The following is a 16,442-nucleotide window of genomic DNA, read 5'->3' as shown; positions in this document are numbered from 1 at the left end:
AGGAGACAAATCGTTTGATCATTGTCTTCGGTCCACCCTCTCTGGGGCACCTGGTGCTGGCCACTGTCGGTAGACAGGATACTGGGCTCGATGGACCTTTGGTCTGACCCAGTATATCCGTTCTTATGTTCTTATGATTGTAGTAACTGGAATGTTAAAAAAAAATTAAAATTATTTTAAGAATTGCTCTTGGATGAATGACCAATTCCTGAATTAGCCACATTTAAGTGTGCTTCCAAGAAGCAGCAATATCTGGATTTTTTTTAAATATAGTATTAATTTTGGGAAGGGGGGAATTATATTCCCCTTTCTAATTGTTTTTACATGCATGTAAGTAATACAGGCAGTCCCCGGGTTACGTACAAGATAGGGACTATAGGTTTGTTCTTAAGTTGAATTTGTATGTAAGTCGGAACTGGCTCCAGATTCAGCTGCTGCCACTGAAACTGACCAGGGGCTGACTACAGGAAGCCCGAGGCAGAGTTGCTCTGCCCCCAGCTTCCTGGAATCAGCCTGATCAGTTTCAACAGCTGCTGAATCTGGAGCCTGGGACAGAACAGCTGGGGCGCTGCCCCGGTAGGTTCCCACAGGACCAACCCGGCAGCACCCCAGCTGCTTCATCCGAGGCGTCCCGCAACATAAGCCTGGTCTGCTGGGGGGGTGCACTAGCTGCGCCCCCTTCTCCCCCAGCAGACCAGGGAGACCCGAGCAAAGCCGCACAGGCGGAGGGACCCCGCCGCCCGTGTGGCTTTGCTCCTGTCTCCCTGGTCTGCTGGGGGGGTCCAGCAAAGCCGCTGGACCCCCCCAGCAGACCAGGGACACCCGGGCAAAGCCGCCACCTGGGCGGCTTTGCTCCTGTCCCCCGGTCTGCTGGGGGTGGGGGGGTCCAGCAAAGCCGCTGGACCCCCCCAGCAGACCAGGGAGACCGGGAGAAGCTTTTATCGACCCAGAGGACACGGGTGGCGACCCGCCGCCCGTGAGCTCCGGGGCGAGAAAAGCCCTGTTCGTAAGTGCGGATCCGACATAAGTCGGATCCGTGTAAGTCGGGGACTGCCTGTATATGTCCCTATTTCTTTTTCCAGTTTTTTTCATTGAAGACATTTTTACATATCATCTGTATACTAAGAGGACAAGCAAAACAGATACATGTGTCAAACAGGAAAGTTGTATGCACACCTAGGAAATGCAAAATTAAATGCACTTTATCTTAGTTAACTACATACAAAAAGAATTAAAACAACGGTTTTAGAGATGAATGGCATACAGAATACAACGGAGGAAAAAAGAATGTGAACGCTTGTGAAGTACCTCAATTAACTTACAATAATGACAGCAGTTTCTATTGTATGTTTTTCTATTATTCCTCACAGTAAAAGAAGTACCTCTTTTTGAGCTTGTTCAGAGGGGCTGCTCAGGGGACATTTGTGAAATTCTGATCTAGCTTATGGGTCTAACAGAATAGCCTTAGGGAAGAAAGTGAAATCTATGCAAGTTTCAGTAGATCATGGCATAGTGAGGCAGAAGAATTGAATTACACTTTATAGTTGGACGTCTTGTGATGTAAATGAATCATCAGCCTAGCACAACATGCTTTTTTTTTTTTTTTAGCCTTATAAAATAAATGTATGGCTTTTTACTGTTTTGTTAAGAGGTCAGCATCTGAGCTAAATATATTCTGCGCTATGGTGAAGCAGTTCACAGTGCTTCATGTGCTGGTGTGTATGTTATGACTTTACAGAGCTCTCAAAACTTCTCTCAAGTATTTAGCATTTTGCGATGGCTTCTGTAAGGGATTAAGCAAAAAATTGTTCTGTTGGCTGAATGGACATGTTGCCACCTGCTCCAGGCCTTCAAATGAGAATGAATTTCAGCTTGTAGTCACTGGAACCTGTTCATTGCATGCACACTAATAGTCATCACATTTCAGGATAAAGATGGTAGATTCTCAGGCCGTTGAGATTTAAAATTCAAAATCTCACAACATAAGGCATTGTATGCTAGAGAACCCTGGATGTGAGCTTCTAAGGGTGTGTCTAGACTACATGCCTCCTTCGACGGAGGCATGTAGATTAGCCAGATCGGAAGAGGGAAATGAAGCCGCGATTAAAATAATCGCGGCTTCATTTAAATTTAAATGGCTGCCCCGATCTGCCGATCAGCTGTTTGTCGGCAGATCGGGGGAGTCTGGACGCGATGCCCCGACAAAGAAGCCTTTCTTCATCGACACAGGTAAGCCTCGTGAAACCAGGTTTACCTGTGTCGATGAAGAAAGGCTTCTTTGTCGGGGCATCGCGTCCAGACTCCCCCGATCTGCCGACAAACAGCTGATCGGCAGATCGGGGCAGCCATTTAAATTTAAATGAAGCCGCGATTATTTTAATCGCGGCTTCATTTCCCTCTTCCGATCTGGCTAATCTACATGCCTCCGTCGAAGGAGGCATGTAGTCTAGACACACCCCATGGTAGGTTTCTCCTCCACTGTGAGAAATGCACATGGAAAAGAACCCCACTTCTGGTCTGACATACCGAGGTATTTGGTTTCTCCACCCTCTCAGGGTATGTCTACACTACCCCGCTAGTTCGAACTAGCAGGGGTAATGTAGTCATCCGCAGTTGCAAAATGAAGCCCGGGATTTGAATTTCCCGGGCTTCATTTGCATGAAGCCGGCCGGCGTCATTTTTAAATGCCGGCTAGTTCGGACTCCGTGCCGCGCGGCTACACGCGGCACGGACTAGCTAGTTCGGATTAGGCTTCTAATCCGAACTAGCTGTACGCCATGTGGAACGAGGTGTACAGGTAGTTCGGATTAGAAGCCTAATCCGAACTAGCTACTCCGTGCCGCGTGTAGCTGCGCGGCACGGAGTCCGAACTAGCCGGCATTTAAAAGTGGTGCCGGCTGGCTTCATGCAAATGAAGCCCGGGAAATTCAAATCCCGGGCTTCATTTTGCAACTGCGGATGACTACATTACCCCCGCTAGTTCGAACTAGCGGGGTAGTGTAGACATACCCTCAGTCAGATGGTATTTTCAACTGTGAAACACTGAAAAGGTTTCAAAATCTCCATCAATGTGATTTGGATATCTGTGGAATCTCTGGGATACCTTTTTTGAGAACTGCAACAGGAAATGCAGCCTGATCACATTTATATGCATACATATAGGAGGGCTAGAATTGGAGTGAGATTTCTGTAACTCTTTGTAAGTACGATCTAAATTTTTCTGGGTTAGGGGCAAAAGGCTGTTCGTTTGTTTTCTGATTTGGTGTTAAAGAAGCCACATCCAAAATCAGAATTTACTTTAAAAGAGCTGGGGAAATTTCTTAAACCTCTTCCTGTTCCCTATATCTCTTGCTGAAGCTCTTAATGTCCTTTTTTGATGTACATCATCAATATGATTGTTTCCTTCTTCATTATTTCATACTAACATCTTTTGTTTTAATATGTATATCCTCTATTTATTATAAATAGGTACTTTAAATAGAGTAATTCAGACATATTTTAGGATAGATCCAGTCACTATGAAGTGTTTTATATATTCCAGTGCACTTTCTGATACATGAATTCCTTCCATGAACTTCTCCTTAATAAATATTTAATTTGTGTAAAAAGTATATTCAGGATACTAAGTGTTGTACTGAGAATTACAGCGCTAAGCAGACTTGGTCATACAAATGCTGTGCTCTGTAGCAGTCCCTGTGGAGATTTAACCAAGACCTCAAAATTGTCTGTTCACTTCCTGCACAAGATGGGTCTGAGCAGAGGGAAGTTAGTATTCCAGGAACACCGCTGCATTGGCCTGTTACATATGGGTATCTGAATACTGTTTTGGAACTGTGTTATAGATGTCCCCAGTGAAAGCAAAATGTTACACCCATTAAACCGTGTGGCAGGTTGCTAATCTACTTTGCACTTTGTGTTTCATCTATGACCATTAAAAAATTCTCTTACATTACCTAATATTAAACTTGCCTATCCAATGTATTGTCTACTTGGAACAAACAAAATGCAGCCTCTATCATTCATTTAATGAGGATTTGTAGTACTTATTCTTAACTGCAGTGTTAATACTGAGAATGGGATGATGGACTTATTTTGCTTCTGTATCCACATTTTCCATATGGATTCTGCTAAATAATCCCTGCCTGGGATAACTTTTATCCCTGGATCTTAAAGATGATCTGTATAGCAAATAGGTTCTTTATATGATGTACCGGATTGTACCAGTTGTCACTGGCTTTCACCTAGAAATGGTGAAATGTTTTAGCTGATCTTTTTTTTTTTTTTTTTTTTCAAAAGATGCAGTATCTGTGACACTGAAACATTTCTCAAATTCACTTCAGTTTTGCCAAATTGTTGTAGTTAAAATTAAAAAAAAGAAACATTTTGTTTTAACATTTTAAAAATGAAATATGTCAATTTGTTTTGGAATAAAATTTACATTTACAATTTTCCTTTAGTTTTAAAAATCAAAATGTTTTAAATGGTCTTTAAAAAGTTTCATTTGACCCTAAATTTTTTCAAACCAAAAAAATGCATTATTGGCCCAGCAGTATTTTCAGCAAAACCTCATGGAATTAAACTTTTTAGATCTCTGTGTTCATTTCTCTTTTTAAAGTCTGCTGAAAAATGGATTGCATGCTGCAAGTAAGCATATCATAATTTTTCTAATGGATAACAACAATTTTAATGGTGCATTTAAGTTACTTATCTGACATATATCTAGGGACAGAGCTACGAGATCTACTGCTACTCACCAACTAGCCTTAAAACACACATGAAAGCGTTGTTGAATATTTTGCTGCCGATCATATTCTGCTGCCCTAGAAGGTGACCAGTAATGCCAGGTGATATCAGAAGCCCTGTTGACTTGCATAGCATGGGTGGTAACTGGGCTGTCCGCCTGGCTATAGCTATATGTGTATTCATATGTGAGCTATATGCGTTATCCATATATGTTTTATACCTCATATAAAAATCTGCATGAATATATAAACTTAGTGTGCATGCTCCAGATGTTGCTCATTACCAGTAAACCTGTTTTGTTAATTTCCAGGCTATCCGATGTACTCTGGTGAACTGTAGTTGTCTGTGTTTCAAACCTGGAAAAATAAACCAACGACAATGTAACCAGTGCCGACATGGATGGGTAGCACATGGTAATATTGCTTTTATAAATCTCTCTCTCACGATTCTTGTATAGCCCTCCTCACCATAGTATCTCAGTTTCTTGATTTTTTTTTTAATGTATGTCACACTCAGTTTTCTATAACTCTTGCTGCTCATGTCTTTTCTAATTTGTATTAATTTTATTTTCAGCCCTAAGCAAATTAAGGATCCCCAACCTGTATCCAACAAGCCAGGTAGAGATAGTACAATCCAATGTGGTCTTTGATATTAGTAGCCTCATGCTGTATGGAACCCAAGCCGTTCCTGTCCGCCTTAAAATCTTGCTGGATCGTCTCTTCAGTGTCCTGAAGCAAGAAGAAGTGATAAAGATTCTCCATGCACTGGATTGGACACTACAGGATTATATACGTGGATACGTGCTACAGGTATTATAGTGAAAGTCTTGTCAATCCAGAAAAAACAGTTACTCAACATAATTTTAAAATGTCCTCCAGTTTAATCTTAGTACCTATGGCCACATTGTGTCATCTATTTTTAATTGATTTCAATGGGAATTCTGCTTAAAAAGTTGATTGCATGATATGACTAACACAACTGTAGTCTTGTGCAAGCCTACTGTTGTAACAGCAGGGCCAAATTATCTGGCCCTGACTCGGTTTTTATTTAGTTATTACTCTAATAAACATATGTTGAAATTGACTAGCCTAAGGAGAAAGAAGTCAATAGCAGTCTGAGTAAAGACCTCAAGAATTGACCCAAAGTAGTATTTAACAATAATTTGTATTTTATTTTTGCACTGTGGATAATATAATTACACGTTAAACTCAAATTTAAACACCATGGCCTATGTTTCTCTCCAATTTAATTCCATTCACTTTGGTGAAGCTACACCAAATATGAAGTTGGCCTTATGTGCTTATGCAGATACTACTGTCTGGAAATTACAATTTACCTTTTATGTAAAGTAGAATTATGATCTTATATTATGACACAAATCAATATTTAATGGTCTTGATAATCTTGCTTTTTAGTGTTAGGATTAAAAATATGGAATCAATTACCTTGAACCTCTATCACATGAAAAATTTATGATGTTACATTCTTCATCATCTTAGAAACTCTTACATGCACTGTGAAAAATCTCAGTAGACCATCAAATACATGTTCTGTGATAAAATATTTATTGTAGTTATTGGGAAAAGTTAGGCATAGCTAGAGTTTGAAAGAACTCCAACACTCTAGTGTAATTACAGCTGTGCTCTGTGAACACTGGTGATAGATCAATACAGGTTCATTTGTTCTCTGATCTTAGTGGCTTGGAAGATTATTAAACTTGCAGTGGAAGAATACTTGACTTAAATGTGTAGCTAAATATTGGTCTTATTGCTCCATCTCTGCTCTTTGTACTCTCCTGTTGCTAAGTGTTGTTCATATTATACATGTCTTAATTTTTGTGAAAAACTTATAAAATAGCTTATTAGATTGTATTACTATTTGTTCAGAAACAAATAAGATCACCACTGTGTTGAAGCTCAAAAAGACAGTATCATAAAATTGCCATAAAACTGTCTGGAAGCAGAGTAATTTTACAGACTTACTAAAGAAAGGGGAGTCTGCAATATGTTTAAATGAATGTCTCACTCTTACATATGTTCTGTTTTAGGATGCGTCAGGAAAGGTGCTGGATCACTGGAGCATAATGACTAATGAAGAAGAACTGGCTACTCTGCAGCAGTTTCTTCGTTTTGGAGAAACTAAATCCATTGTAGAGCTAATGGCAATTCAAGAGAAAGAAGGGGAGTCAATTATAGTACCTACAACAACAACTAATTTGGATATTAGGGCATTTATAGAAAGTTGCAATCAAAGAAGCCCTAGTCTTTCTTCATCCATGGACAAAATGAGCCCTGCCAATATTCATCACTTTGAGAACATTGTAAATAATATGGCTTTCATGCTCCCTTTTCAGTTTTTCAGTCCAGTGCCTCCACCTTTGATAGGTTCACCACCAGAAAGACATTTGCTTGAGCAAGGTCAAGACCGAAGCAGTGAAACTAAACAAGATGTTCAGATACCATTTTCTGAAAGCAGCTTCTTAAGTTCCAGTTCTACTTCATTTCAAGCTGAAAATGAAAGGCACGTGAACAGCCCAGATGTCACTACTAAAACAGAAGATGATGCCCCTTTAAGCGATTCTAGTTCACATAATACAGTAACGAAAGTTGAAAGGACACAGTTATCTCCAGAAAATAAAATTAAATCAATTGAAAAAAATGGCATTGGGCCAAGGAAAGGACGTGTTTTCTGCACTGCCTGCGAAAAGACATTTTATGACAAAGGCACCCTGAAGATCCATTATAATGCCGTTCATCTGAAGATCAAACACAAATGCACAATTGAAGGCTGCAATATGGTGTTTAGCTCTTTGCGAAGTCGAAATCGTCATAGTGCAAACCCCAATCCAAGACTCCACATGCCAATGAACAGAAACAACAGAGATAAAGACCTGAGGAATGGTTTGACTATCACTGGAGCTGAAGAAACAAAAAGGACAGACTTTACCATTTTAACCCCAGGTAGTAGACCAATTACCAGTTATGTCAGCTCCTGTGCAGATTCAAAGGTACAATCCAGTTTTCCCAGTATTGGACAGAATGGTGTTCTCTTTCCAAATTTAAAGACAGTTCAGCCAGTTCTTCCTTTTTATCGCAGTCCAGTCACACCAGCTGAGCTTGCTAACACCCCAGGCATACTTCCTTCTCTACCTCTCATTTCTTCATCAGTACCTGAGCAGCTGGTTGCTAATACATTGCCATTTGATGCAGTACCCAAGAAGAAATCCCGTAAATCAAGCATGCCCATCAAAATAGAGAAAGAAGCTGTTGAAACAGCTAATGAAAACAGCAACCTGGCCAGCTCAGAAGATGATACACCTCTGCAGGTGGTAAGCGATGAAGAGCTGGAAACCTGTGAGCATAGGCTAGAAAAGCAGATGAGCGACAGTATGGAAAAGCCCCCCCATACAGGTAATTCATGGACATCTCTCTCTGGGGTAGAGGGCCCAAAATATTTTGATTCTGTCATTGAGCCAAATAACAAATACATCAAGGAAACTTCTGGGAATGAATTGGATCACTCTAAGAGAGAGGTTAAGCCAGAAGAAAACCAAGTGTTAAAAATAGCTTCCCGTGAAATTGTGTCTGAAGATCCAAAAAAACAACACAGTGATATTATAAAACCAGTGACTACATCCTCTCTTTATATTAATGAGCAGACCACACACAGGATTCCTAATAATGATTGCGCTGAATTGTACCACCACTTGCTAACTGGGGGCCTTTTCAGTGCTTTGTCAAACAGGGGTGCTGCCATTCCTTGTTTAGAAGATTCTAAAGATATGGATATCAGTCAACAAGCACTAGGGACTCAGAAGGCAGAAAGCCGCTTTCATTGTGACATCTGTAAGAAGACATTTAAAAACCCTTACAGTGTAAAAATGCATTATAAAAATGTACATCTGAAAGAAATGCATATTTGCACAGTTGAGGGCTGTAATGCTGCTTTCCCTTCTCGTAGAAGCCGAGACAGGTAAGAAAATTATAAACAGACTTATTTTTATTTTCACAATGGGGGCCTAATTTTAAATAAGTGCTTGAGGAACATAAAGTTGTAGATTTTTGTGTGCATCCATCTATAACAGGTATGATGACTTAACTGCGTCCATAGAATGAAAATCCATTGAAAGAAATATTTTCTTTTCACCTATGCAAGATTTTAAATAAAGCCTTGAAAATGTCATAACTAATAAAGATTGCATAAATTGAAAGTATATTTTAGAACATCAGTGAAAATGCACAAGTTTGTGAATTCAACAGTTTTCTGGCATATGCACTTCTGGATTCATGGGTTTAATATGTACTTGTGTATAACTTAATTTTTTTAAATGCAAAATATATGGGGCCAGCTCATCAAAACCTTATTCAGTTTTCACTCTGTCCTTGCTTTATGCAAGTATAGTCCCACTGAAGGATTTTAAATCAAGTGGAGAGGAAAAAATGGATAAGGACAACAAGATTTTCCCTCGAGTTACTACAAAGTTAATATTGTGCATTCCAGTGTCATCATATGTAAACATTAAAGGTGAACATGCAATATTAACTACCCTTTCTGTGTACATGTTATGATATTATCTTTTATACAAGATCACACTTGATTTTAGCCAAAAGGCCGAGCCATAGACCCAAGTTACTGATGATACTTCTGTCCTATATCCATTAATTTCAGGCCTGATATGTATATATTAATACAAAAACAAGAACTGAAAATGCTCTATACATTAGGGATGTTAAATTTTGAGTAATTGACTAATTGAATAGTCAAGGCAATTTGCATCGACTATTCGATTAGTCGATAAGGGTGCCTCTGCCCTAGGACTGTTGCTACACTTCAAAGGTGAAAGTGCTGCAGAGAGTATGGGGCCAGTGGGGCAGTCTCCCACTGGCCCATGCTCCCCATGGCATTTCAAAGTGGCAGCACCACATGGAGCCCAGGGTCAGCTGAGGAATGACCCTGGGCTCCATGCAGCACTGCTGTTCTGGAATGCCGTGGGGAGCCGGGCGTCAGGCTCTTTGCGGTATTTCAAAGCGGCAGCACCCTGTGGAGCCTTGGATCAGGTGGGGACTCCCCCACTGGCCCCAGGCTCCCTCCAACACTGCCACTTTGAAACACTGCGGGGAGCCCAGCGTCAGGTTCCATGTGGTGTTTCAAAGCAGCAGTGCCGCACAGGGCCCAGGGTCAGAAGGGGAGTCCCCAGCTGATCCCAGGCTCCATGCTGCACTGCCACTTTGAAACACCATGTGCAGCCTGGGGATACCCCAGCTGGGCACGGGCTGCATGCAGCACTGCCACTTTGAAGTACCCTCTCTACTCCACTCCCACCCCCCACCCACTGCCTCTTTCTGATAGAGGTGGCGGGGTGGGGGGTGAAGCAACTAGTTGACTCGACTATCCAATAAGCATTTGCTTATCGGATAGTCGACTAGTCGTTCACATCCCTACTATATATGCAACTTAACTGTACTGTTGAAACCCTCAGTGTTGCATATTTTATTGAGACATGGTTTGTGGTAATACAGTTAAAGATTATGAGCTTGACTCATTGGATTGGTTCCACTGTATAACACTACATAACTCAGGCTGCAGGCCCTGGTTGTAGAATGTTTGCCTGGACAGAGCCCATAGTGACATGAGGTACCAGGACCCAATATTCTGCTGGGAGACCACCCTGAAGCCAGTCAGTGCAGTCCAGGAAGTGGACAAGGACAGACTGGGAGTGGTGTGGCCATTACAGCCTGGAGAGGCAGTGAATTAATCTGCTGCTAGTAGGGCTTCTGTGATGTCCTGACCACAAATGAAATCTTCTCCCAAGTGGCAGAGTCCCAAGGGAGGACAGTGACCATGCTTCTTCCTCTTTTCCCTGCAATGAATTCCATTCCCATGTAATTATGACAACAGGTGGGTGGGTGAACGAAGCCCAGTTCTGCAGTTCATACACACATATTGCAAATTCCTTTCTATGCCACAGTGCCGTTTTAACTTTAATTCTGCCACCCTTAAGCACCTAGTTTGAAAAGAGAAAAACAAAACGATCACACAAGAAAGTTCCTAAATTCCATGCAGGACAAGAATTAACTAGATCTCTCCTGCAATAACTTGGACCAGGAATGCTATAGTTACAGGGGAGAAAGTTTTCAGCAATAGCCTTGTTTTCATGTGCTGATAATGTTCTGAATAATCCATGCTTATGGATGAAAATGATAGTTGAAAGTATTTTTTCTTTTTGTTAAAGTTTGAGTGATACCCCTGAGGCCATTTTTTGAGTTAGATAAGGGTACAAGTAATAAATAGGTATCTGTATTCTAAAAAATCCTCTTCTTTTATATATTGAAAGTGGCCGAAGTTTGGAAGTTAAGATCAGAGACGAGTGATGACAGCTTATACGTGATGAAAATTGATTTATATTGAGCAATGTGCTGCCTGTTTGAAAATTTTATTGTGGGTATAGCAAAACATTCTGAGTGCTTGTTGGGAAGTTAGATGCATAGGGGGGTGCAGCTGCAGCAGGGCCCCTGTTTTACCGTATCAGGCAGGAGTCTTCAGTGGCTTGCACCTTCCGTTTACATCAAGTAAACACATATAGGAGAGTATCTGGGCTGCTGACTTCCATGGCATTTATTCTTGATTCACACAGGTACAAGACAGATCTGAGTCAAGCCAGATACCTGTACCGATACTTATCTGTTTTAATCTTTATAGTGGCACTTGATTAAACATACACACTTCACAGCAACTACCAAATAGTGGCTACTAATTCTTAGTTAATAGTTTTCAAACAACTGATGTTAGGTATTGATGAAAAAATCACTTTTGCTAAGCTTATCTTTGTTCTTCTAGACATAGTTCAAATTTAAATCTTCATCATAAGCTTCTGACCAAAGATACACTGGAATTCAAGGACAACCATTTCAATGCAACGTACCTCTTGAAAGACATGGCTAAAGAGGTTTGTCAAGATGTGTCTTTAAAACATGTTGAACAGACTTCTGTCATCTTCAAAGGAATGAACAGAACAGGCAGCTTGGTTTTTCCACTGAGCAAAATCAGGGAACCCTGTTCTGAGAATTATGGATACGATCCAGTGAATGATGGTGCTGTTCTGGATTTAAGCACTACTTCCAGCATTAAGTCTGAGAGCAGTGCCCATTCCTCTTGGGATTCTGACGGAGGAAGCGAAGAGTGCACCATGGCTTTGGATGATAGTGATGAAAGCTGTGAAGGACCAAGCCTCATATCCAATGAAGAGCTCTACCAGGACTGTACTGTCATTGAGAAGGCTAATCAAAGCTTTACAAATTTACCTTCCCATTTGCCAATAACTTGTCATATATGCCAAAAAAACTACAGTAATAAAGGAACCTTCAGGGCCCATTACAAAACTGTGCATCTCCGCCAGCTCCACAAATGTAAAGTCCCAGGGTGCAACACAATGTTTTCATCTGTTCGCAGTCGAAACAGGCATAGTCAGAATCCCAACTTGCACAGAAGTTTGACAAGGTCACCAAACAGCCTCCAGTAACATCAGATTAATTTCAATTGACTTTTTGCTAAGTGTAAACCATTTCAGATAGAGGGTTTAAAATGGTTTTTAAACCATAACAGAAACAAAAAAACCCAACCTCATTTGAGGCTGGACCTGTTTCACAGATGGGAACAAATTCAGCTCTCACTTACACAGATGCTCTGCAACTTCACTGAGCAAAATGTGGTGCCATATTTTTTAATCATTATTTTGTTTGATGTTAAATAACGAACTTCTTTAAGGAAAAGAAAGCAGTATTGACATTGGGGTGAATGTGCGACATTGGGGTGAATGTGGCACCATTAACTGAGGTCTTTTTGGTAGTTGGCAAAGTATTATTTACTTACAGTATGAAGTTCAAAGGAGAAACCTCCATCTCTTTGGATCCTGTTATGTTTACATGTTAAATGGGATCAGTATTCTAGAATGTCAATAAATATGGAGGGTCTTGGTTGGGTTGGGGTTTTGAGAACTGTCGTTTCATTCTTGAGGCCATTGTCCAAAGCTCACTTGCAGTATTAAATTATTGTTGTGTTCAGTTTAGTTTTCACTGAATTTCAAAAGCCAAAATGCAAATTTAGGAGACTGTAGGATGAGATGTAAATTTTCTCCAAATTCTACAGTCCTTACTACTTGGTTTCAATGGGAATTTTATTTGGATAATGACTACAGGATTCTGGCTTTTTGAGCATAGGCCAGAACTAGATTTAGAACAAGAAAATATTCCTTTCCATGCAAGAGGGTCTCTAGGTGAAATCTGAGAGATCATGATATGTATCAGCAGATGAAAGTTAAGCATGTTGGTTCAAGAACTGCAGCAAACATATCTCAGAAGTGGGGGAAAATCCTATATTTTAATGCATTTTGACCTCTCCTTTCATAAAAAGTGGATTATTGGGAGAAAATCACCCAAATTATTCATAATTTTAAAGGTATATTTTCAACTCTGTGGGAGCTGTGGACAAAAAAACAACTTTAAAAACCTGCAGTAGGTGGTGTTCATTTGCTGATTTTCTTTATCTATGGGAAGACCATAATCATCTGTGTTAGAGTAAGAAAGAGTGCATTTATTCTGATTCACACACTTTTATATTCGAACCTTGCTTTAAGATCTATTAAAATATTTAATATCCTTGTACTTGTCACTGTAATTAACAGTATTCTGCATTATGTTCTATGCACTTAAAAAAACTGGTTTGCATTGTATTTAAAAGAAACTTTGATAATATTTAATTTGTAGTTGTGTCATACCAATGTTGTGTGTGTATATTTGGTGCAACAGTGTGCTTGACTGAATCATTTTTCAATAGCAACCAGAAATGCTAAAGCAGGCTTCATAAACCACTTATTAAAAAAATTAGTAAACTTTTCTATTTTGAACCAAGTTTTCATGAGTTATAATAGTGGGCAAGCATGATGATAGCTGCATAATTATACCAAAGTGCTTAGAGTGTTTGTGGTTTCTAGGAAAGTCTGGGTTTCCAGTGTAACTGGGTTTTAGTCTTTATTCATTTTTGTGACTGAACAAGATTAAACTAAATTTCTGGATTTAGGTTTTAGGAAGACTAGTACAAAGCTATTGCCATATGTCTTGATGTTTAACTTATTCTAAAGTATACTACAGAAATGTAACCATTTTATATTGTATAAAGGAAGTTAAAGTGGACTAAATATTTCATTTATTCTTTTGAAAATCTGGTTGTGTGTGTGCACACAAGAAAAAACCATGACGTTTGCAGTGTTGTACATGTTTGTGCTTCCTAAAAATAGGTTTCATATGTTGTGTACAGTAATCTTATTTTATATTTACAGTAGGTCTGTGATATTAAAACACAAAAACAATTTGGGTTTGAAGCGGTTAGGAAAAAATGTTGTTAGGCTGAGACCAGATTATGCCCTCACTTTTTAAGCAAGAATTAGTATCAGTAGAGATTTTAGCTTAAAAAACAATGGCATAATCTTGGATGCTACAAAAGAGCCCAGTCTTCTGGTGGCACACACAAATAACTTGTCAACTATTTGGTGTGCTGTTTATATATATGTGTGCTGGCTTAAAATTTAAGGATCTGTTTAGAACCCAGTGTGATGTAAATGATTCCTGTAATGCCCAATTATTTAGTTTTTCACTGTTTCCAAAACAGTAACACAATTTGTATACCCTAAGAGTTTTGTATGTGTTAATAAAAACATATAATAATGTCTTTGATTCAAAGCAAATAGGTTTCTATAACTGGAAAATTATCATTCTGCCACTTTATTTTTAAATAATCCTTTAAGCACGGTCTCTCTAGTAAAAAAACCTTGGTTTGACAGTTGTAGTAAGTGCTGCCACAAAAAGGAAGCATAATTACTTTAGCAAGCTGTTATAAATAATGAAGTAAATGTTACCAGATCATTCATTGATTCTTTACCTTGTAATGTGCAATTCATTTAAATATGGTTTCATCTACAGTACACAAAAGTAAATCACTCAGTATTGAATATTGTTTGAATTTAATATTTTGGCCTTTATCTTAAATATGTACACATGGGGAAAGTTTTTATCTATCTTGAAACTCTTCGTTGTTTACTTTCACAGTTTTGACAAGATGAAAGATCGCCTAAGATTCTTAAACTCATTTAGGGTGTGTCTAAACTACACTGTTATTTCAAAATAACAATGTGATCATCTACACAGCCATTCGGTTACTTTGAAATAACAGATGGCTTATTCCAAAATCTGTTAACCCCATTCTCTGAGGAATAATGCCTATTCCAAAATATCTATTTCAAAATAAGGCGTGTGTAGACACTCCACTGGTGCTATTTCGAAATAGCCCCTCACCAGAGCCATTCTAAGTTATTCCTCCCCAGTGCCTTCTGGGTCTCTAAATTGAGATAGCGCATCTGCATTATGGAAGCCTTCCTCAGACTAATTTTGAGACTTCCCTGCAGTGTGGACGTGCTATTTTGAAATAAGCTATTTCAGAATAACTATTCCAGAACAGTTTATTCAAAATAGCTATGCAGTGTAAATATACCCTAAGTCTCCACACTGCCATGCTTGAGGGCATGAAGCTGTGTGTGTTGTACACGCTGTTGGTACCCAGACCAAATTTGGGGTTGAATCCTGGTTACGTGCCACCTAGGGATGTTAGATATTGAGTAATTGAATAGTTGTGTAAACGCATGCGATCATAGCAGTTACACGACTACTTGATAGTCCTCAAGAGTGGGGCCGGCAACCAGTGCGCTCTCAGCCCCACTCCTGCGTAGCCCCCTTCCACGCTGTCCGTGGGTGGTGCAAACTCGGGTCTGTCACTGACAGAGGCTGCTTCACGGCAGTCTCCCCTTTCCCCAATTCCTCCTCCTTTCCCCTCCGCCCCCCCCCCCGGGAGCCGCTCCCTGCCTAGGCTTATCAATTAATTGCATAGTAGACTATACATTGACAACCCTAGTGCCAGCTGAGTCACATTGCACATGTGCTAAGAAGACTGCCATCTTTTAGTTTTAGAAATATATGGTGCTTAGAATGGCCTGCGTCCTCTACTGAGCATAGAAGTCAGGGAACTAACATCATGGCAGAGCCGTAGTCCTAGCTAGTATTTTTGTGGCTTGTTACAAATATTTATAAAAGTTATATATTGATCTTATGGGGCCTAACTCAAGCATAACCACACAGTCAATGAAAATCCTTCCTTCGAACAAGAGCTCAATCAATCCTGCAAATATTTACCAACACACTTAAATTTGTGAATAGGCACTCCCCTTGATTTAAATGAGACTGCTCAGAGGAAAAGAAAAGTGTGTTGTAAATATTTGCTGAATCAAAGCCTTGCGTGGGAGTTGAACTGGTCCTGTACATACTAGCCCTAATAAAAAAATATATTTCCTCTGGATCAGTTTCCACTGTGCACTGCCTTTATTTATTTTTTTTAACTAGATCTGGTCACTACTTTCGGATTCCCAAGGAAGGAGCATTCAAGAAAATTACTGTATAGCCAACGTTTAAGTTTGAACAGCTGATCTGATCAGAGTAGGCAGGGGTTGTTTATTGAGGGGGAGCAGGGAGGGGAACAGTTTAGTAGGTGCATCTGTGACCATGTGTGCACTCTAATGTACACAGGAGTATCCTGCAACAATCTTTGCTGGAATAAGTAAACCAGATTCCCTGGAGGTGTAGATTGGTATAGTTCAA

The 16,442-nt window shown here is 39.8% G+C and overlaps 1 protein-coding gene across 2 annotated transcripts in view; it reads left to right on the top strand.

The window, feature by feature from the left end:
• BNC1 (basonuclin zinc finger protein 1) overlaps positions 1-16,129 on the top strand; it is a 107,030-nt gene extending 90,901 nt beyond the window's left edge. For both annotated transcript variants that reach the window (XM_006139248.5, XM_006139247.5), the window contains exons 2-5: positions 5,054-5,156; positions 5,317-5,552; positions 6,791-8,715; positions 11,581-16,129. In XM_006139248.5, coding sequence (XP_006139310.1) covers positions 5,054-5,156; positions 5,317-5,552; positions 6,791-8,715; positions 11,581-12,262 — 2,946 coding nt within the window. In that variant the 3' untranslated portion in view covers positions 12,263-16,129. The remainder of the gene's footprint in view (positions 1-5,053; positions 5,157-5,316; positions 5,553-6,790; positions 8,716-11,580) is intronic.
• Positions 16,130-16,442: the final 313 nt, after the last annotated feature.

This window comes from Pelodiscus sinensis, chromosome 14 (assembly GCF_052426305.1).
Source record: "Pelodiscus sinensis isolate ZL-2025 chromosome 14, ASM5242630v1, whole genome shotgun sequence".
Lineage (NCBI taxonomy): Eukaryota > Metazoa > Chordata > Testudines > Trionychidae > Pelodiscus > Pelodiscus sinensis.
Note: the sequence above shows the minus strand (reverse complement) of the source record. Positions and strands in the feature narration are given on the sequence as shown.